The 24,015-nt window shown below is 39.0% G+C and overlaps 1 protein-coding gene across 1 annotated transcript; it reads left to right on the top strand.

Annotated features, from left to right (window-relative positions):
- Positions 1-1,371: 1,371 nt before the first annotated feature.
- Positions 1,372-17,771, top strand: LOC139937959 (deoxynucleotidyltransferase terminal-interacting protein 1-like). Its single transcript, XM_071933268.1, has 10 exons — positions 1,372-1,531; positions 3,898-3,964; positions 5,175-5,263; positions 6,963-7,170; positions 7,990-8,130; positions 8,687-8,758; positions 9,344-9,522; positions 12,215-12,275; positions 13,708-13,832; positions 15,284-17,771. Exons 1-10 carry the CDS (start codon positions 1,503-1,505, stop codon positions 15,423-15,425), a joined length of 1,113 nt encoding a protein of 370 aa, XP_071789369.1. The 5' UTR covers positions 1,372-1,502; the 3' UTR covers positions 15,426-17,771.
- The last annotated feature ends 6,244 nt before the right edge of the window (positions 17,772-24,015 follow it).

Here is a 24,015-nt window from a genome sequence, read left to right as displayed (position 1 = left end):
ACACGATGAGTCAGTGAAATACAACTTAAAGGGAAGGTACACGTTTGGTAATTACTCATAACTAATTAACTTAAACACTGACTTGGTAACGAGCATTGAAGAGCTGTTGATCGTATAAAACATTGTGAGAAACGGCTCCCTCTGAAGTAGCATAGATTTTGAGAAAGGGGTACTTTCTCACTAAAATAATAAAATACTTCTAGCCAGAAGTCTTTTATTCCTATCTGAAAGCACACAAATTCGTCCAACAAGGGTGCTTTTTCTCTCATCGTTTTCTCGCAACTTCGATGACCAATTTAGCTCAAATGTTCACAGGCTTGTTATTTTATGCTTGTTAGGATATACCAAGTGCCAAAGACTGGTCTTTGACAATTACGAACAGTTTACCTCCCCTTTAATATAATTGTACTCTGAGAGAGTTTGGAAGAGACGCTCTAACTACCCTTTTCACCGTTTTCCTGAATACTCCCTAACAAAACTGTTCGTTGCAACACGCCGCTTTATTTTCGACCATTTTCATAAAATTGAATAAAGCAATGCCAGGGTTCAAAAGATGAATGGTGGGGGAGTCCGGCATCATCAGGTCTAGAGCATTCAACCAGACACTGCAAGAATGCAAAACCTCTTGGCCCTTCACACGAATCTCATCAACTCCGACAGGTTGGTTCTACTATGATTTGTTTTTACAACCACTCTCATGGGTTTCTCGGATCATCTACCAGCAGTCGCAGCGATGCAGAAAGCCGATGCTCTATCTAGGGAAACCGGTAGGCCTGTTTTCTAAATTCCTCTCATTCGTAATGTACCAAACTTCAACTCCATTTGTTTACTTGATTCATTGTGTACCTTCTCACCTTCTAAGACTGCATTGACAAGTACCCTTGGAGCAATCTCTTCCAATTTGTGTCTACTTGAGTGCAGGAAAATAGTGTCCATGCACTACATTCACGTGATTCCGCATGAGAAATTTAATGTCTGTCAGTGAAATAATGGGGGTCCACAAACCGGAAACGGATTATGAGTAGCTTTTTGAGGAAAAACAAAAACCCAGATATGTTATTTATTTTTTCTCCCCTCCCCCTTTTTGTATCTCCCTTTTCCTCCCCTCTTTTCCCCGGACTGGGTGGGGGTGGGGAGGGGGCGTGGCGGCGCACGCCCCCCTGGATCCGCGACTAGTTGTATTCACTAAAAGTCGACTGATATTGAAATTTTGCAAGAACACTCCCCACAAATATAGATATACATTTGGACATGGAGCAGAGGACCATTTCATGGCCAGGGCCGGAGCAGAATTTTCAGGAATGAGTGCCGTTTATGTTTCAAGCCGTCATTGGAAGTAGAGGGCGCCCTTCACCGCTTCCGTTACGGCTCTGCTTCCGTTTCATTTCAGTCAGTGCAGTGTACCTCATAAAAGAAGAACTAAACTGAACCTCTCCGCTGACGTCCCTTCGAATAAAATTTGCCTTTCAATTGATGCAATCATTGACCCTCCCTCTATTCAGATGAGCAACATGAAGCCATTCCATGTTAAGTGAGTATTTGGCAGGAATATGTTTGTTGTTGTGGAGTGTTTGTTAATGTTATGGCTGCAAATAGTATCGTAGGAGGTCCTGTTTTCGAGGTGTCCCTAAAATCGTGGCAAATCTTTTACCTCTCTGTGCGCGATGTAAACAGTCCCTAGATAAAACATTTGTGGTTTTATTTGCCAAGCAAAGAGTCTCCTCTCCCTTTACCAAAACATAGAAACACGTAAGGCTTCACTGGTTATTTGCACTTGTAAATGCAAAAAATTTGGTATTTTAGGCGTTTCTACAAGGTACAAAAATATGTCGTAATGTTGAGGCCATAAAAAAATATTTGCCCACCGAAAAAGTTTCATCAAACACTATTTCAGTTCACAATTCATGATGATCAAATCATGTGACTGAATATTTTGCTGAGCATTCTGAAGAAAAAAATACAGGAGGCTTAAAGAAGCCACGTGCCTTATTTTTTTAATATCATTTTCTAATATTTTTGGAGATTTTTATTTTTTAACCCTCATGGCCTCATATCAATATTATTATTAATATTAAAATTTAAACATCAGCTTGTTGATTCAATTATCACTGTTTATTTATACGCTTTATTATAAATTTTAAGGAAAAAAAGGGGAACTCGGTCCCAAGCCAACTCGGTCCCAGTCAACTCGGTCTCAAGTCAACTCGGTCCCAAGACAGGCAAGCTTGCATGGGCGGGAGGGAGGGCGGGGAGGGATCGCAACCCAAGTTATAATTGAACAATATTATATTTATTTTATTTATTTTTGACCAAACACTAATTTCCTTAAAAGTTTGAGTTTTTTAATCAGTAGATTATGGTTATTATTTAATATTCTTATAATTATAAAAAAATAAAGAAAGGAAATTAATTAATGTTTGTCAATTCATGAATTGTTGAGAGCCATACAGACTGGTTGAAAGCAAAGAGACATTTTGAAGACTTTTTTTTAAGTTAAAATTTATTGGCCAACACAATTGGAAAGTGTATGTTGAATATAGAATCAAATGGGTCGCTTTTGAAGGTATCGAATATTACACCCCGGACATTGGTGCACACTTATCCCATTTCATGTACAAAGTCAAAAGGACAGTAGTTTTTTTTTCCAATTCAAGGAAAACATACAATTACTTCCCGTCAACCATACGGACCGAGTTGACTTGGGACCGAGTTGACGTGGGACCGAGTTGACTTGGGACCGAGTTGACTGGGACCGAGTTGACGTGGGACCGAGTTGACTTGGGACCAAGTTGACTGGGACCAAGTTGACTTGGGACCGAGTTGACTTGGGACCGAGTTGACTGGGACCGAGTTGACGTGGGACCGAGTTGACTTGGGACCGAGTTGACTTGGGACCGAGTTGATGTGGGACCGAGTTGACTTGGGACCGAGTTGACTGGGACCGAGTTGACGTTGGACCGAGTTGACGTGGGACCGAGTTGACTGGGACTAAGTTGACTTGGGACCGAGTTGACTCTGAATAAGCATTGGTATGGGACCTTGCCTTTATTATATTTGTACCCGTCTCTGGACATCACGTTGCATGCAAGGCCGCCAACCTGGGCTACCTGTAGCATGTGTAGGGTCAATGTTAGTTATCGTTTGCGTTTATATTTACGTTGGTTTACTCAGCAAGGATCCACAAGTTTAGGCGTAAAGCTAATGATGGTGGTTGATTGCTACTTCTAGCTTAAATGGTTTCTAGAAGTAGTTGAGTGCAGTACCCAGTGACCCAATCAGTAGAAATACAATTGCCTACTCAAGCCTTCAATCAAAGCTAACGAAAAAATGGCTTTACATTAGTGCCCTTTGACTGTCATTTATTGTGAAAAGGAACAATTGACTCACCCAGCGGGCTAGTGAAGGAAGGGTTTTGACTTGCCTGCTGCTATTTTCACTCGCAATTGACGACCGGGCGACCGCTAAATTTGAACACTGACAAGGCCAATTTTCTAGAACCTGTTGTCACTCTTTGTTATTGGTCAAATGAAGCTTATTATGGTAGATGTAGATGCTACACAATGGAAAGTCTGAATGGATACAATTGTCAACCGTCTGCATGTACATGTATGTCAGCAAAAAGTAAGGAAAATCTAAAAAAGTTGTTCCTGGGGTTGAATAACGACCTCCGTAAGTCTGTAAAAACAAATGCATCAAAACACTTCATCTGATGGTTAGGCCTAAGTGTTCAGTTAGAAAGTACACTTTGACTGTGTAGAGTAGATTTGTTTAGTAATGTCATTTCTGGCCTATTCTGTACACTGAGATTAGGCTCTACACTGGACTCCGTTTAGTCACAGCTGTTCAGTCATCCACTGTCAGACTAATATTGGAATTGTTTTGTTTCTGTTTCATCAGCTTTGCCTGTAATGATGGAGAACATATTCTGGATCAACAGGAGAATAAACCATTTCCTAAAACAGTAGTAAGTCATTCATTCAATTTGAAGTGTAAGCAATTTAGGTTGTATGTGCACTGTGAAGATACGTACACTAGGTTTGTGCTTTAAATTCTCTTTTAAATCAGTTAGAATTATCGGTAACACACACAGCTTTAATTTCCGAGGAAGGAGTTGTCATCCTTTAAAGTTCACATCACTGTAAGAGTCTAGAATACATGACCTTTTTGAGGAAAGTAAAAAAAAACACCTTATCTAGAAGTTTTCCTGCAACATTTTTACTTTTATGGGACCAACTACATTAAAGTGCCTACTATTTACCATTTACAATGTTAAAGTAGCCCAAGTCCTTCAATATCCATACAAAATATCTATACAAACATGAAGGACTCAGAAGGACCGTTTTTCCAGAAGCATTGGGGCCATAGTGGGTTTCTTGACACATGATAGCTCTATATAGGACTCTTCCTCTGTACACAGATACAGAGTCCTAACTATTAAGGCCCATTTCTGGGACGAAAAAATTTCAAAGCTTCATAACTAAAATCTTACCTGCAACAAGCCACTAATTTCAACAGATTCACATTTCATGGCGGCATACATTTTTCTGCGGTGGGTTTTGGTCCTCATATTTTCCTCACAAATCCGTCATTTTCGTGAAATAATGCAGCTTCCAACGTTAAAAAATTCCCGTTTCGATCGTTTTCTCACAGTGTTGTCTGTTGTCGTGCGAACGCTTATACATTCACTTGCAAGACGCATGATGCAAGCTTAGACGCATGAATTCTTGGTCACCGTACCTTGACTGCACAGCGTTGACACGCAACACAATTCAAATTTGTGCGTTGTGCGTCTTGCGTACACATGGCAGACTGTGAGAGTACGAACAAAAAATGTGAATTCCTAAACGTTGGGAGCTGCATTATTTCATGAAAATGACGGATTTGTGAAGAATTACTTATGATCAAAACCCACCGCAGAAAAACATATGCTGCCATGGAATGTGAATCTGTTAAAATTAGTGCTTTCTTGCAGGTAAGATTTGAGTTATGAAGCTGTGAAAAATTTTTGCCCAAGAAATGTACCCTGATGTCCAGGACGTCACTGTAGTACAATACGAAAGTGTAAGGCCGCCAGGGCTAGACACATGACTGCACAAAGGAAGTATTGTGGTAATGTGTGACCGCAGTGTAGAAATGACCTCATATTAATGACATTTCTGTGGGTTTTTTTGCAGCGTAATCCATTCTGTATGACATTGAAGACATTTCCAGTTCACAAACATCCCCGCTTAGTACGTCAGCCTGGCATGTCATATAAAACAAGGTAATTGCTATTCACATGATACTCTAATGACCTCATGGTCTTAATGTACCAGACTCAAGTTCTGGTGTTGTTAGAGTGTGGGTTCAGTTCCAGGGCCCAATTTCATAGCGCTGCTAAACGGTAAGCAAATTTGCATGCTTACAGTAGCAGAAATATTTGCTTAAGACTTAGCGTATTTCACAGGTTAGCAGAAAAATTTGGCGACCATATTGTGTGTTTACCGTGGATTTACATTGTGATGTCATTTATTTTTGTGCGGTAAGCACCGGTAGGTAAGCATGCATTTCCGTGTGCTTAGAGTTAGCAGCGCTATGAAATAGAAATTGCTAAGTTAGCACAAAATCGGCCACTAAGCAGCGCTATGAAATTGGGCCCAGGTGTTGTTAGAGTTTGGGTTCAGGTCCTGGTCATGGCTCCATGGTCTTAAATCACCAGACTAAAGCTTTAGTGTTATTAGAGTGAAGGTTCAGGTCCTGTTCATTGCCCCATGGACTTAAAGCACCAGACTAATATGCTGGTTTACTGTCAAGAGTTTGGGTTCAGGTTCTGGTCATGACTCCATGGTCTTAAAGCACCAGACTAAACCTTTGGTGTTATTGGAGTGTGGGTTCAGGTCCTGTTCATGGCCCATGTAAAAAGCACAAGACTAAAACGCTGGTTTACTGTCAAGAGTTTGGGTTCAGGTTCTGGTCATGGCTCCATGGTTTTAAAGGAACACGTTGCCCTGGATCGGACGAGTTGGTCTGTAAAAAGCGTTTGAAACCGTTTGTTATAAAATGCATATGGATAGAAAGATCTTTTAAAAGTAGAATATAATGATCCACACAAATTTGCCCCGAACTTGTGTGGTTTTTCTTTTACTCTGCGAAATAACACGGTCGGCCATTTATGGGAGTAAAAAATTTGACTCCCACAAATAGCCGACCGTGTTAGTCGACGAGGTAAAAGGAAAACCGTGGATTTTCGAGTCGTGTTTGTGTGGATCATTGTATTCTACATTTACAACATCTTTCCACCCATATGCATTTTATAACAAACGGTTATAAATGCTTTTTATGGACCAACTCGACCGATCCAAGGCAACGTGTTCCTTTAAAGCACCAGACTGCAGACTAAACCTTTGGTGTTATTGGAGTGTGGGTTCAGGTCGTGTTCATGGCCCCATGTACTTAAAGCACAAGACTAAAATGCTGGTTTACTGTCAAGAGTTTGGGTTCAGGTTCTGGTCATGGCTTCACGGTCTTAAAGCACCAGACTAAAATGCTGGTTTACTGTCAAGAGTTTGGGTTCAGGTCCTGTTCATGGCTTCATGGTCTTAAAGCACCAGACTAAAATGCTGGTTTACTGTCAGAGTTTGGGTTCAGGTTCTGGTCATGGCTTCATGGTCTTAAAGCACCAGACTAAACTAAACCTTTGGTGTTATTGGAGTGTGGGTTCAGGTCCTGTTCATGGCCCCATGTACTTAAAGCACCAGACTAAAATGCTGGTTTACTGTCAGAGTTTGGGTTCAGGTCCTGTTCATGGCTTCATGGTCTTAAAGCACCAGACTAAACTAAACCTTTGGTGTTATTGGAGTGTGGGTTCAGGTCCTGGTCATGGCACTTGTGTTTATGAGCATTCTACTTAAATGCTTTGTTAAGACATTCTTAAGGCTGATTGTTTTTAATATTTGTCTGTGTGTTTTTCTTTGTTTTTACAGGAGTGGCGGCAGTACCTTCAATCCAATACCAACGCTGGACTTCTTACGTGGAACACTTCAACATCGAATCAACAAAGATATCCAGAATGTTTATCAAAAATATGCTCGGTTCTTTCAGATGGCAGTAGAGAATATACAAGCAAATAACGGCAAGGATTCTGTAACTGAAGATCATGTTTTATCAGTCTTTAGAACGAGTCTTGAAGAGGTATGTTTAGTTATTAAGCTATGTTCATAGATTTAATTTGTTTTTAATATCAGTGCATCAACATCAACTAATAGCACACTGTTTGATTTTGTAGCAGTCCTATTTTTTTGCACCTAGCAATCTTTTCTTATTTAAATATTGCTGGATGTATATATGTGTATTGTTGACCCTCGTTACAACATTGCTGGGAAACTGGTAAACTTAGCTCTTTAGCAAAACAAAGACACACAAAGCAGAAATGAGATTCAGGACTTGAGAATGTTTTCTTTGTAACATTGTTTTTTTTTAAAACAAGGATTGGCTGCACACAGCAATTACATTACACTTGACCTTTTGCATATAGTATTTGACCTTTTGCATATAGTGTTTGACCTTTTGCATATAGTATTTGACCTTTTGCATATAGTATTTGACCTTTTGCATATAGTGTTTGACCTTTTGCATATAGTATTTGACCTTTTGCATATAGTATTTGACCTTTTGCATATAGTGTTTGACCTTTTGCATATAGTATTTGACCTTTTGCATATAGTATTTGACCTTTTGCATATAGTATTTGACCTTTTGCATATAGTGTTTGACCTTTTGCATATAGTGTTTGACCTTTTGCATATAGTATTTGACCTTTTGGATATAGGATGAGTTAGTTTACTTGCCAAACTAAGTTATTGATTTTGTAATGTCTTTCTTTCAAAAGAGAATTGGGGCTTAAAATTGAGATGTATAAAGTTCTTTACGTACAAAAATTTGAAAGATAATTGATTTGTTCAATTTCCAACCAAGGTGGGGTACATAATATGTTTTTTTTTTCTTGAACAGGCTAAGAGTGTGTTTTACCCACATGGGAAGTTTGTGCAGGATAATCAGCATGGTGTTGGTGCTATTCAGGACTACACAGCAAATATGTTCAACTTTAGAAATACAGACTACCCTGAAGAAGCACAAGAACCATCAGCAAAGGTCAGTCCAATATCTCAACTCATAACACTAGGAAAATACTAATACTTGGACAGTTTTATTGCAAGTTGTGTTTACATGATCAATTCTACTTCAAGGATTATTATATCTTAAGATTTAACAAAAAACACGCTGATCACCTTCACACAATTGAAGTCCAACGTTTTGATTTATTTAGATTGGCTGAGGACTGCACTTGTAAACTGACGCTTAACTTGGGGTTGAGTTTTAAAAATTTTAGTTAGGGAGGAATGGTATCAGGTTAAAAACACTCCAATAGTTTGGATTGATTGAAGCTGCCTGCCTTCCAAACCATTGCTTGGGTTTGGTTCATTTGGGTATTTATGTGCTGTCCTTATGGAGCTTCAAACTGTAGCCCAAGCCTAAACCAAGAATTGGAAAACGGCCATAGAAAGAGTACATCAAGGTCTATTTCATACGGCTGCTGGAACCAAGAAAGACTGTTTTAAAAAGACTCGGGACAAATGAGCACAGAAGCAGTCACCAGGGGAATACATGACATATTGTGGTTGATTATATGTTACTGACATTTTGACAGCATATGAAGCTGGAGGATGGTGAGACGGCTACATTTTCACTCAGACCAACCCCACAGATACAAACTAGAAAGGTTAGTACACATTCATGTATGTTCACTCAGACCAACCCCACAGATACAAATTAGAAAGGTTAGTACACATTCATGTATGTTCACTCAGACCAACCCCACAGATACAAACTAGAAAGGCTTATTTGGTATTTCTTGCACAATAAGCACATACAAGTCAGTGCATACATGATTTTGACCAAACATTGGCTTTGTTAGGGCTAATTATTTTCTATTTCACCTTGCTGGTTTATATACATGTTAAACCGCAATGTGATGGGTCTTGGACCAATCAGAGTGCATGAACTTGTGTTTTTTTAATGTGAGGTATTTCCACTTGGTAGAACCTTTATGATTTCAGGTTGTCTGAAACATTTTGGATGTACTGTATTCAATTTAATTCTCAGCCATTATTTCGCTCACTCTACTAAAAAATGGGAAATTCTGATATTTGATCAAGTTTTTTGCTTTCATAATAACCTTAAAAAGTCTTAACATTCCTGATTCATGAGATTGTTAATTTAAAAAACCTAATTCTGTGATGTGAAATTCAGTCTAGGTATTTAGACAGTGTGTAATCTCAAAACTCTGATTGTTGTATTGATGTAGCGTAAAGGTCGTCCCCCATTGCATCATAGAGACTATACTGATGAGATACCAGTGGCTGGAGGAGGAGGCTACAAGATCAGCAAGCCTAAAGTAGAGGTGGTCAAGAAGGAAGGTCCAAAATGGGATCCAGCACGTCTGACAAAGAACTCGCAATTTGTAATGGGGGCACGCGCAAACAAGTAAGTACAGCGATTCAGTACTAAATGTTAAACAGCTAAACAGTTTAATAGACTGTCTTCATTCTTATCCTCTATTTAAAGGTGTTGTGTCGTCATGATCAAAACAGACCCGTGGCTGTACATGGAATTATGAAATCTTACCCAATTACTATATGTGTATTCATTCTTCATACATGTAGATAGTTACTGAGGGAGAGCTTGCACATATGCAGTGAGAGTGAATAGTTCCATGTACAACCACAGGCCTGCTTTGATAATGACGACACAGCTTCTTTTACCAAACTCTGGAGATTTCATTATATGTAACAGTTGTGTTTTTTATACAGAAAACACAAAATCGTGGTTTGTGTTTATGGCTATTTCAGTCTCTAAAAATAAGCCACTTGGATCTTTTTGTATTCAAAAGCTATTTTCTTAACTTTGCAGTCTTTCAGATTGACATACTATTTTTCTGGACTGTTTTGCATTGGTATCATCTTCATTATTGGTTGGCTTTACAATGAAAACTGTAGATGAAAACTGATTTTTTTTTCTTCAATGCTTACCAAGTCTTTGTTTTACTTTAGAGTGTGTGCATAGCATTGATAAGATTGGAAAAATAGACATCAGAGATTTGCACGTAACTTGCATAGTATAATGATGGTCATGCTGGGAAATCTATAATTGATTACCGTAATTTTCGGATTATAAACTGCGGTTTATATGTTGATTTTGACATTATTTTGAACTCAACTGTGGTTTGTTTGCCGGGCGGCTTGTATGCCGACATATTAATGTTGAAGAAGAAAAAAACAGCCTACACTTTTTTTATAGAAACATTGTTTAAAAAAAACTTCTTAATACAAGTACAAAACAGACAGGAAAAATCATACACCGGCGCACCAAATCCGCTCTGAAAATCCTTTAACAAGAAATTTTTGCTACATGGACGACTCCACCAACCTTGTCTGCAGTTACAAGGCCATGCCTCAAGTTTATTCCTAGATGAATGGGTCACAAAAGGTCCTATTTCTACTCCATAATAAATCCATCTGTCCAACAACACCGTTTTTTTCCCATATTTATGAACACTTTGAACCTCAAAATAATGTTAGTTCAGCAACTCTGCATAAATAGCGAATTGGAAATAATTGTCATCCTAGGACCCATAAAATAATCCACGATGTGTCACTATAAAGTGGGGTCGAGCGCAAGGCAAGATCATGAGTACGAGGATAGCTGCAAAAGAAATATAGTCGGGTTGCCCTTCCACACAGAGAAAAAACACATGCTAAGTGTCATTGCCAAATTGCTTACTTCTGGGTGCATGTTTTTTATTTAGAGCAGACTTTGAAACAATCGTCAGGTGGTCGGACTCGTCTGCCATTTCACCCCTTATCAAGCGGCCCATGGATGTAAGCAAATCATCGCGGGATTTGGAGAATAAACTTGTTTGATTGTAATAAGGAGTTTGCAACAAAGTTCTTTCTTTATTTTTCACAATAGTTCAAAGAAAATGTTATCAATGATAAATAAAGTACTGCCGGTCGGAGTTTGTTGTTATTTCGGTCCTGCTACTTGCGCCGTCAACTCGCCGTCAACTCGACCACTACGCAGATGGCATGTATGAATTAGTCTTCACCCAAGACGTCAGTGAGCAATTAACACGACGCGCAGTTCATAGGCCACTATGCGGTACCAATCATTGACTGCTTGGGCCTAGAATAATCCATATGCAGAAAGGCGCCTTTTGTTGTTCATATTGTGTAAGCTCTGTAAAAAAAGCAAAATGACAGCCGACGAGTTTACTGCTTCGAGGTAATTTGTAATGAGAAAAAAACTAAATTTTTAAACTGAAATGTAACCTAAAAGTTATGAAAATTCTCCTTTAGCTAATACTTTACAGTTCTTTGCCTATTTTGTGGATGATAAATGTGGTATTGGAGGAATTAACGGCGAGTTGACGGCACCAAATGAGTTAAAGGCGGGTTGACCTCAAGGTAGGACCCCACTTTCGCATGGCCCCTGTCTTTGTGCGCTGATTGCAGTTTATTTGCCAGGCAGTTGATGCGCAGACACTTAAATATTTTTTTCTATATTTTGGGGAAAGGCGGTTTATACGGCGGGCAGTTTATAATCCGAAAATTACGGTAAATGTGTATGGTTTGTGAGAAATGAGTAAATATTAGTTTGGATGGCATGAGTTCAAACTCTGCTGTGTGAAAACAATGATAACACGGTTTTCAGTTTTTTTTTTTTTACTTTGATGACCGTTTGAGCTTAAATTTGTGCAGGGTATTATTTCATGTATGTTTGATCACATATAAAGTGCGGATACTGATGGGCAGTCATGTTTTTGTAGTGCTACAATATATTTCCTGGCCTTGCACCTCTACGACCCGGTTTTAATCATGCAGGGGGGGGGGCACTTTGTGGATTTGGGTTTAGTTCCTACCGGATCGGTGCATTTCCCTGGAATAATTTCCTGGGGTTTCTGTCCTACGTCTGAAACTTCCTGTCTTGTCTTCTCTCAGTTCTTGGTTAGTTAAGTGATTAATCCTTCGCTTCACAACCAAAATTATGAATTGGAAAGAAATGAAATGAGATCTTTCACAATAACTTATATATATTGTCCATGTGCTTTAAAAGTGATTGAAATGTTTGATGATTCATGATGGAAGTGTGTTTGTGTTTGTTGACTGTTTGCTTGCAGAGCTCTTGGACTTGGAAACACAAGAGGTAGACTTTACATTAAACATCCGGATCTGTTTAAGGTAAGCTCGTTACATTCCCCGAACTGATTCCTGATATCACCAGAGCTTTAATTTTTTTGGGAAATTCACAAGACCTTAGGGCTGTACGTCACAATTTTTACTGAACTGATCTTTTTACAAAACAACGGGAAAAGACATGAATAAAAATTACATTTTAGTTTTGACAGGACCTGTTGTGTTGTTGACATCGCAATTAAACTTTCCCTGGCAGGGTTCGAAATTAGCGGTCGTCTGGTCGCCAAATGCGAGTGAAAATAGCGGCGGGCGAGTGAAAACCCTTTCTCACTAGCCCGCCGGGCGAGTCAAATAATTATTCCTTTTCACATATAAAAGAGGGTTCAGTGGCAAAATCCCACAGAAATATTTTACTACAGCATTTAAAATAGTAACTTTGACAATTCTAGATACTTGCTAGATTTAATTTGGCTGCAATCGGGATCTGAATTGCTATCGTTCATTTCAGAATACATGTACAGCTCATTGAAAACACGATACACAAACCACATGGTGCCAATATACAAGGTCGCCCACTGGTCCATGCAGTATGCACAGCACATACACAACACACAGTCATCCAAAGTCCATTCTAACCAACACTCCGCACGCTGTGATTGGCAGTTGATGGCTGTTAATAATTCCATATTCATGGTCTTATTGACTAGACTTCAATGTAATACACGTTCACGAATTGCCGCACACTGCATTATGCCTGCATACTGTGCACAATATACAGCCTTGGAGGAATTCTAATAAAATGGACAACTTTTGCCAACAGAGGGCGTTGTGGGGCCAAGTTCATTTAATTATTTCTCGTTGTGTGTTGTTGACTGATCGTTGATTCATGAAGATTTTGTTGGAAACGGAGTTCAAAACATGTTCAAATCAACCAACCCCTTAACCACGAAGTCATTTAAGTTGTTGTTGATGGAAAAAGGATAATTTAAGGTAAAAATTAAGGGATAAAATCCTCCAAAAAAACGCTATTTAAAAGGCTTCACTGTCATGTTTTTTTTTTTTTTTTGAAAATAGTGTGTATAAATACATGCGGGCTAGTGAAAAAACCTGCCGGCAATCAAGAATTTTGGTTGACTTGCCCGGCGGGCGGTTGAAAAAAAAAAAAGGTTAAGGGTTTACCAAAGTCCTGCAAGGATCATTGTGGTAACTCTTACTTTGGGTACCTGGGTCTAAAAATACCAAGGCTACAGGGTGCTGCCAGCCATCAGTCACACAAGGTTACACACTTGATTAGCTTAAATAAAAAATGAATACAAAAATGTACAGCATTCCTACCAATAGGGTTTTCCTTCCCTTGGGGTTGAGATAAATGGCTGACTAGTTTCTTGCTTGTGTAGTTGTACACAACATATTAAGAGTTGATGCAGATTTGTGTATAATGCATTGATTGAAGGTAAATGTTGTATTTTGTTGACAGTATTCTGGTGATCAAGATGACAAGCAATGGTTATATGAACATCATCTCATGCCAGCAACTGGTGGCAAAGCATACATGCTACTACTAGAAGATATCATTGAGTTAGCCAACACAGACGAATACAGGTACAGTTTATTCAAGATGCTATGTCAGATTTTTTGCCGATTTGACCCACAAATTTTGATTTAAAATTCAATAGGTATTTTGATGGTGGTCGAGAAAGTTACAAGCTTTCATTTGAGCCATTGCTCGAAAAAGTCCGCCAATTATTAGTAGCAGTGAAATAAATTGCTCAAAATTAGTTTTTGTCGGGATCCTGACAATATATAACGTGACCAGTGAATTGAATTTTTGTCATGTTTCCTGACCATTAAAAGTAAAAGTTAAACTTTTTTTCGTTAGAGCGGGTGAAACTCTTTGAAATACCATTCACTCAAAAAAATATATTTTTGTTAATGTTTGGGGCAAAAAATCTGACAAAGCATCTTTGAGGACTTCTAAAATTGATAAAGGGTTAAATCCAAGTGAAATTGATAAAGTTTTAAATCCAAGTGATAATGATAATAATGGAGAGCTGCTAAAAGAAAGGAGTTTGAATAAAAAAGCCCAGACCGCCAGTAATATTCTCCACATGTGGATTTTGGGAGGGTGAGATGCTCATTTAAAGGAGCACGTTGCCTTGGACCAATGGAGTTGGTCTTTGAAAAGCATTTGTAACTGTTTGCTATAAAAAGCATGTGGTTGGAAAGATGTTGTAAAGGTAGAATACAATGATCCACACAAATACATGAATGCCTTGAAATTGCGTGGTTTTCCTTTTACCTCATCGACTAACACGGTTGGCCATTTATGGGAGTCAACCATTAATGGCTGATATTGTTGTTCGTAAAGCAAAAGGAAAACCACACAATTTCGAGGCAAATTTGTGTGGATCATTGTATTCTACTTTAAAAGCATCTTTCCAACCATGCATTATATAACAAATGGTTACAAATGCTTTTTATACTGCCAACTCGTCCAATCCAAGGCTGCCCTGCCAAAGAGTTGGCCACACTTTCGTAGTAATTGACTGCTGTACCCAAAATTGGCAAGTCATGGACAATCTCCACTTCAATCCCAGCTTGGAAAGCTGGTTGTTGGTACCCTTTGACACAGCCTGCCAGTGTGTGTATCACGGCCCGATGAATAGTCTGGCAACAAGAATACTGCTTTGAGTGTTTTAGAGTTGGATGGAAGTATAACAGGTGTCTCGTTATTGATGCCTGAATATATTCTGGTACATAATTTGGTGATTGGTTTTTCCTCCAAGATATACCTTGGTGTTACGTGTATGTAAAACGAAGAAAAAAAAATGATTGTGGCAATGGTGAGATTATTTTCGTTCATTTAAAGATGGAATGTTCCATTCAAATCGGTTTCATCTCGTTGAACGGAACATTCCATCTTTCAACTCATAAACATTCCATATTTATGTACATGTTGTAGCATTGTAAAGTCTTATCAGTTCTAATTATGACGACTTCAAGACTAACTAATAATTATAACTAATATTCTTTTGACTTCCATTTTCTTTCAGAGATAACAACATGCTAGAAAATACAGAACTCAAAATATTTGAAGTCCCTGAGTACATTCTAGAGAAGATAAAGATTTACATGGAAACCAACCGTACAGACGGTGATGCAGCAAATTATACGACAGTAGAACTCACTGACTAGCTTACCGAACCAACCGTACAGACGGTGATGCAGCAAGTTATACAACAGTAGAACTCACTGACTAGCTTACCCAACCAATCGTACAGACGGTGATGCAGCAAGTTATACAACAGTAGAACTCACTGACTAGCTTACCCAACCAACCGTACAGACGGTGATGCAGCAAGTTAGACAGCAGTAGAACTCACTGAATAGCTTACCCAACCAACCGTACAGACGGTGATAGCAGCAAGTTATACAACAGTAGAACTCACTGACTAGCTTACCCAACCAATCGTACAGACGGTGATGCAGCAAGTTATACAACAGTAGAACTCACTGACTAGCTTACCCAACCAACCGTACAGACGGTGATGCAGCAAGTTATACAGCAGTAGAACTCACTGACTAGCTTACCCAACCATCCGTACAGATGGTGATGCAGCAAGTTATACAACAGTAGAACTCACTGACTAGCTTACCCAACCAACCGTACAGACGGTGATGCAGCAAGTTATACAACAGTAGAACTCACTGACTAGCTTACCCAACCAATCGTACAGATGGTGATGCAGCAAGTTATACAACAGTAGAACTCACTGACTAGCTTACCCAACCAACCGTACAGACGGTGATGCAGCAAGTTATACAACAGTAGAACTCACTGACTAGCTTACCCAACCAACCGTACAGACGGTGATGCAGCAAGTTATACAACAGTAGAACTCACTGACTAGCTTAACGTAGTAAGCATTGGAAATGATAAACCTTGGACTTATTAATGTTCCAATACAAAGATGAATTTCCAGGCCTTAAAGGCAGTGGACACTATTGGTAATTACTCAAAATAATTATTAGCATAAAACCTTACTTGGTAACGAGTAATGGGGAAAGGTTGTAAGACATTGTGAGAAACGGCTCCCTCTGGAGTAACAGTTTTCGAGAAAGAAGTAATTTTCCACGAACTTGATTTCAAGACCTCAGAATTAGATTTTGAGGTCTCAAAATCAAGCATCTGAAGCAAACAACTTCGTGTGACAAGGGTGTTTTTTCTTTCATAGTTAACTCGCAAATTCGACGGCCAATTGAGCTCAAATTTTCACAGGTTGGTTTGTCATGCATTTATGCTGAGATACTCCACGTGAGAAGACTGGTCTTTGACAGTTACCAGTATAGTGTCCAGTGTCTTCAACAGTTATTTAAATGATTAGCGAGCCCTTTTGCCCCTCCTGAGATTGCCTGCTCCCTGGATGCCGCAGTGCTCATTGTAGTCATACACCTCTTAGTATCAAGTAGCATCCACTTCATTTGTTGTCAGGTCTAGAAGGAAACTATTTCTTTGTCTGTCAGACTGTTGATAGTTTTCAATAATGAATGGAGCAGGAATCTTCACTTCATGTCAACTGAGAATAACGCAACATTTGTTCAAGACACTCAATAGGGTCTGGGTACTTTTTGCACACAGTCCCAGATTTACATTAAACTTAAACAGTTTGAAGATATTCATAATAGAAAGCTTCCCTTAAGATATTATTTGCTGAGCTGCTGTAGGTTTTGAGAAGTAGAACAATGTCACCAAAACTATTTTAGTCTGTTTTTAGCATGTAAAAACATATTAACCAGAAAGGGTATTTTACCATAAATAATTTTCGTCTCTCTGAGAGTGAGAAGTGAGAGTGGGACAAAAGTGTTCTTGTGACAATGTTTTGCTATTTTCTCATAAGCTACAGCACCACCTCGGCAAGTAATATTTTGAGGGATGCTTTCTACTACCATTATCTTCAAACTGAGTAAGTTTAAAGTAAACCTGTGGACATTATTTTTATTTAATTTATTTTTTATTTATTGTATATACACGTATATTATGTTTTGTGAACACTTTATCAATTTGTGTAAAAGGGTAACATGGGACAATTTAGTTTATCCTCAAGAAAACTTGAATTCTTGATTGTGATTAGTTGATCCATATCGAACCCTGTTCTGTTACGTAACTCCGTAATTTGAAAGCTTTTATCTACGCTTCAAATTTTTGGGATAAATTTTACACAAGCTACAGTGGAATTTTGCAAAGTACATGTATTTGATTTATGCATCCAATTTTCAACGAGGCCGATCACTAATGTTATGCATGATTATTGTTTCTACTAGAAACATGTAAGTTAACAAAGTGTGTTTAGGTTGCTACATGTACCAATGCCAATGTGAACGAAACCTCTACTCCTAGACAAAAGGCTGGTCAATAAGAATTGTGATCTAGAGAAGTGGCTCAAAGTTCACATGAAGTTGTTGAATAATCAAGTCAATTTACAATAGGTGGGGTCCAAATGGAACAAAACCTCAGGTTTAAAGGGTGTACAATGACATTAAGTACAACTTTTCAAAAGACTTTTCAAGCCTAACTTTTTTTTTTTAAATACAGAAAAAAATGTAAATCATTAAAAACACTAAAAACAAACCTGTGAAAATTTAAGTTACATACGTCATCAGAGTCACAAAGACATCGTGGAATAAAAAACCCTATGTTCTCTAATTGTTTTAATTTTTCTCTCAAAATCTAATGTATTTCCGGTGAAATGTTTTCCATTATCACCATCTTTGCACAATGTGAATTTGATGCCAATCTGTGCACATTTATTTGTTTAACTTTACCAATGTTGTGCCTGCTTCAAGTAATGTTTCTGTAACTTGATAAGGATGCATGACTTTGACCAACAGTTCCTGCTCTCAATAGATGGTGAATGTTTATTGGTGGACAACCAATCATGTGAAATACTACAAAGACGTACTCGTATGGCCGAGTGTCTCACAGGGTTCCTATCTTGATTGCACCCACCATTGGTCATTAGCAACACATTGTATAACATTGGAAATAGCTCCGGTCTCGATGGTTGTAATATGGTTGTCACTAGGTGTGCCAATGAAAAAGCAATGACCGCCATTGTTGTTTACAAATCGTTCGCCACTAGCTGTTTGTCGGCTTTTGTGAAAATTTTGTTGGATAATGTTAGAAGAGGAATCTGCAACAATGGTGTAACAGAACATAATAATGTTGCATGCTGTGTTGGGGGTCTATGGATTTCGTACACGCAGCTAAATTGTAAAAAATGCTCAATCACAGAAAAGTGTGATGAAATACACTGAACATGATGAACTACATGTATTTTGTGTTTGTCCTAAATTGATTTGAAAAAGGAATTCAATTTTATTTGTTTTTATGGGAAGGGGCTTAACTATTACAATAAATACTCAACAATGAGTTTTTAGACATTTCAATATGTATTTTATTTATTTCTATATGTACAATGGTAAAACACTTGTTTTGTGTACATTATCATCACAGACCTTACAAGTGTCACGCATATTCAAACATTTTTGGGAGCACTGTGGTGCCATGTACATGGTGTACAATGCTTCTACAAGTTAATGAAGCAAACCTGTACACTTTAACAAGTCAAAATGTTTGAACACATAGGAGACTTGCTCACTCTATTTCTTTAAATATACTGTACATTGTAAATTTTATTTGTAAATAATAAAGGATGTAAAGTATATTGTCTTAAAGCAAATGAGTGTTAATCTAAGATTTTTTTCCGATTGTGTTCTCAACTCGAAGTAGTTAACTTGCGATACTCAATCCAGAGTTGCAATACAGCACTGTAGTCAATAAATAAAGATCTACGTAGAACACGCTGCAAACAGATGAAAAGCTGGGGCAACTTAATAGGTGTTCTTAAAAAACATAAAATCCAAAATTTTCCTTAAACAAACTTGGTTGCCTGTTTGTGGTACAGGGCTGACAAAATTTAAGTGTGGGAACAAAACAGCAAAGAACTTTGAGGGTTGCTTTTAACTAATTCAAGGGTTGCAAAGATACCACACAATCAAATATCCTTTGTAAAGTATTGTTGAAACATCAGCCTTGCTCCCCCAGTCCACCTCCTTCATCAACATCAAGACCATCAACTTCAGCGATGCTATTTGCAAGTCCCAAACAAAAGGCCAGATGTTTTTATTTATTTTATTGAAGACAGCTCTGTTCAAATTGTAGTGTTTGCTGCAAAGCATTTTGCTCTACTTTAACATACCACAAACAAAACATGGTCATAATTTCTTTTAAAATTATAGAGTAAGCCTCGTGGAATTGCCACAGAAGATATTCTTCGTCGTTCCAATACCAAGAACCACAAAAGCTGGCAAATGACTTGATGAGCTGTGTGTGTGTGTGGTGGGAGGGGGGGGGGGGCAGCATGTTAAGCTACCATGATGAAGATGCAACTGCGACCAAGGACTCGGTTAACCCAATTATCGCTGGTACATTTTTTTCTTTCTAAATTGTTCTTTTTTGTCCTGGTTGTTAAAGAAGAGATTAACCTACAGTTTATTAAAGGCGAAAAGTATGACACTGACTGAAACTTAACTTATTACAGTATGGTTGTATGTCATAAGTGGTCCTTGAACCCATTTTCTTATTTGACTTTTTTCCCAAACGACCTTGCCTGCATATATATACCATCTTAGCTGACCATAATTTGTTCATATTTCTCGAAGCTACATGTACCTTCAAATTGTGAAACCTTTGAAAAAGCACTTACACTTCAACCATGCTCTGTGTACAAACCAATAGCCACCATGAAGATGTCAGAAGTTATGTCATTTGTTATCGTGACTGGTGTAGTCACCTTTAGTCGGTTCTGACTATAACAGAGCTTAAAGACACTGGACACCTTTGATAATTGTCAAAGACCAGCATTCATTCTTACTTGGTGTTACATGGTGTATCCCAACATACATGTATATGCATATAATAACAAATCCATGAAATATTGAACTCAATTGGTCGTCGAAGTTGTGAGAGAATAATGGAAGAAAAAACACCCTTGTCGCACAAGTTGTGTGCTTTCAGATGCCTTGAATTCGCGACCTCAGCTGAGGTCTCTTTTTTAATTCAAATATTTTTGAGAGAAATCGAGTAGCGTTATAGGTACTGTATCCAATGACTGTCATTTCCTTGTAGGAAAATTAATAACATCAACATGGAGCGGCTGAGAAATGAGCTTGTGGTATCAGATTTGTGCATCAACCCTCCTCACCATCTAAATGAGTTAATGGCAAGTTATAATGTTACCCTCGCAGAAGCCTTGGATAGACATTCTTACTCAAACCATTTCCGTCAGGCCTCTTGTACCCTGGTATAATAATCACATCAAAGCTGCCAAGATAATGAGAAGGAGGGCTGAACGCAGATGGCATGGGACAAGAGCAGTTTCTGATTTAAACATCTTCAAGGCATGGAGGAACTCTGTTACTACTCTTGTTGTTAGAGCCAGAAAGAAGTTTTACTATATTGTCATAAATGATAATTGTTCTGATCTTATATATATTATTATGATCTTTACTCAAGACAAATATTGATATTCCTTTACCACCGTTTGAAGATAAGGTTACTTTTGCTAATGAATTGGGTCAGTTCTTTGTCGGGAAAATTGATCAAATCCACACTAAGCTTGATGGGATGATATGTGGTACTTCTAAGTATTCATCCGATACTGGTACAAGTTCTGGGTGCACCTTGGACTGCTTCTCTCCACTCACTGAATTAGATAGAAACCTTATTAAGCACTCTGCACATAAATCTTGCTCTCTTGACCCAATGCCAACACCTGTTGTAGTTGATTGCATAGATGTCTTGCTTCAAACTTTTACTATAGAGTCATCAATGCATCGCTCATTTGTGGCTTCCCGAAAAAATTGGAAAGAGTCAATGTAACACTTATGTTGAAAAAACATAACCTTGATCATGTGCCTGCTAATTACCGCCCATTAGCAATCTTTCTTTTGTTTCAAAACTGATTGAGAGAGCTGTTTTTAATCAAGTTCATGATCATTTAACTGCTAATAATAATGTATCCTCCTCTTCAGTCCGCTTACCGGATAAATCACAGCACCGAAACAGCACTTATTTAAGTATACACAGCACAATCTCATGAAAATGAAGTTAACATGTTGTTGTTCTTACTTTATTTGACCTTAGTGCAGCGCAGCATTTGATACTGTTAACCATAACATTTTACGTAGTCGTCCGAGGTCTAAATTTGGGATAAGTGGAATTGCTCTAGATTGGTTTTCTTCATATTTAACTGGCAGGAGTCAATGTGTAGTGATAGAGGAAACCAGTTCGGAAAAGTTTGATGTTACCTGTGGTATACCACAAGGTTCCTGTCTTGGACCTCTACCTGGAAGGACGCAGCGAATTATAAGATCGCACTACCAGGAGAGAGATGCGACAGATCTCTATTAACAACTCTCCCCGCTGATAGGGAGATAGGGAGTCAGCCCAGGCCAGTCCTGTTTGCTAGCCAGGAAAGTGATTCCAGATTCCAGCTACAATCCACACCTGGTGCCGGAGATGTTTTGCCATACCATATTGACTGGCTTGAGGAGCGATGCCATAAAGACAGAACTCTGACCCTACCTGGATGAACCAAAGACATCTGATGAATTGCTCTTTGAAAAGATTAATGTGTTCTCCAGCCTGGAAGAAGAAAGACGGCAGAAACTCACCCAAAACAAAGCAACCACCGTGAATGAAGTCTGAAGTAAAGGACAAACAGACCATGCCAGCGAAACCAGGGCTACTGATGACAGAGATTGCAGAGCTGAAAGCAGGGATTGCAGAGCTGAGTTCATTGAAAGGCCAAGTAGCAGCACTCCAAGAATCATTCCAGAAGACACCACAACAGCAACCATCACGATTTGATACTTTCATCCCGAGTTCTTTAAGGATGCCACAAGTGTCAAGAAACGGGAGTCGGCTCTGACTGTCACCACTGCTTCAAGTGTGGGTGATCAGAACACTTTGCTCGTGGATGTCTGAGAAGCAGAGACCGTACACACCAGGGAAATGGTTCAGGGTTATGTCCGCGGGACAGGGAGTAGCCAGGAGAGAAAGACAGTCCCAACCACACCAGCAGGATCGAGACCCCCGACCCATTACTTCCATATACCACATCACACCCAGACAACATCAGAAGGTGACAAACCTCATCGGACCAAGATGTACCGTAGATTGCTACAGATTACAGTCTATGTTTTTCTCCTGGTTATTGCGCTGGTGTCCAAGGCTTGTACTGGATTAATGTTTGTGACCCACCACTACCAGTGATTTGCCTGCCTTGCGACTTTCTTTTTTTCTGGTGAGCCAGAGACTAATTGATCTTTTTTCTTCAGATTAGCATGCAGGGAATTCATTTTCTTAATATTTTTTTCTGTATGATTTTTTCAACAATTCTTTGTTCTGGGGCAATGATTTGTTTTCAGATGAGCAGAAGGGAGTTTAATTAAGTCAATTAATAAGGGGAGGGGGGGGGGTAAAATGGGGTAAGTTAACTACTGGGGTAATAGTTTGCAATGCGAGTGCTGCAAACAAAAAATGTAAACAATTCACAGAAGTCTGCTGCTGAGAAGCTTCTTTGAGAGGAGTCAGCCGCTTTTGCTAAAGATGACTCGGATCTGGGACGTGTCCCTGACTTGAAGATGGAGATTCGGCTACGTGATGAGGAACCCGTCAGAAACACGTACATGTCAATGCCCCGCCCACTGTACCAGGAAGTCTGGACGTACCTGGCAGACCTGATCAGCCGTGACGGATCAAGAAGTCTTATTCTCCATACTCATCAACAGTAGTGTGTGTTCGGAAAAAAAGATGGAAGTCTCAGACTCTGTGTTGACTACAGAGAGTTAAACCAGAAAACTATTCCTGATCGTCAGCCAATCCCTCGAATCAAGGATGTGTTGGAAAGCCTAGGCGGCAACCAATGGTTTACCCTCGACCAAGGTAAAGCATATCACCAGGGTTTTATATCAGAACAAAGTTGTCCACTCACAGCTTTCATCACACCTTGGGGACTTTACGAATGGGTCAGGATTCCATTTGGGTTGACAAATGCACCAGCAGTTTTCCAGCGATTTATGGAGACTTGCCTTGATGGACTCAATGGTGAAATTGCCATGACCTACCTTGACGATGTTTTGGTGTTTAGCGACAACTTTCAAGCCCACCTTGTTCATCTACGGCAGGTCCTGAAGCAGTCACAGAAGCATGGTGTAAAGTTAAGACCCAACAAGTGCGAGTTCTTTCAAAGTGAAGTCTGCTACCTAGGTCGACTGGTATCAGCAGAAGGTCATCGACTTGATCCATCTGACATATCTGCTGTTCGGTCCCTCAGCGAAAAGCGACCAGAGACTGTTGGAGATGTCAGGAAGTTACTTGGACTACTGGGCTACTACTGCAGTTACATCCAGGACTTTTCTCGCATCACACGACCATTAAACAACCTACTGAAAGAAACCCAAAGCCAAGGGGAAAGCAAGCTCAAAGATGAAGTCTGCGTTTTCATATTACTAAAGTCTGCTCTATACTAGTTTTTACTATCTCCATAATATAAAGCACATAAGTAAACATTTATCTCACAATTCTCTTATTATCTTAATTCATGCCTTCATCACAGCCGTCTCCATTATTGTAACGGCTTGTTTTATAGTCTTCCACTTACAAAGAGTTCAGAACGCTGCTGCAAGGCTAGTTGGAAATACAAACAGATTTTGTCATATA

This window comes from Asterias amurensis, chromosome 6 (genome assembly GCF_032118995.1).
Source record: "Asterias amurensis chromosome 6, ASM3211899v1".
NCBI lineage: Eukaryota > Metazoa > Echinodermata > Asteroidea > Forcipulatida > Asteriidae > Asterias > Asterias amurensis.
Note: the sequence above shows the minus strand (reverse complement) of the source record. Positions and strands in the feature narration are given on the sequence as shown.

Excerpts from the sequence above, each read along its gene's own strand:
- LOC139937959 (XM_071933268.1), top strand. The coding sequence starts at position 1,503 with ATGAGCAACATGAAGCCATTCCATGTTAA. Across the intron at positions 1,532-3,897 it reads ATGAAGCCATTCCATGTTAA|CTTTGCCTGTAATGATGGAG; the intron begins GTGAGTATTTGG and ends CTGTTTCATCAG. Across the intron at positions 8,759-9,343 it reads CACAGATACAAACTAGAAAG|CGTAAAGGTCGTCCCCCATT; the intron begins GTTAGTACACAT and ends GTATTGATGTAG.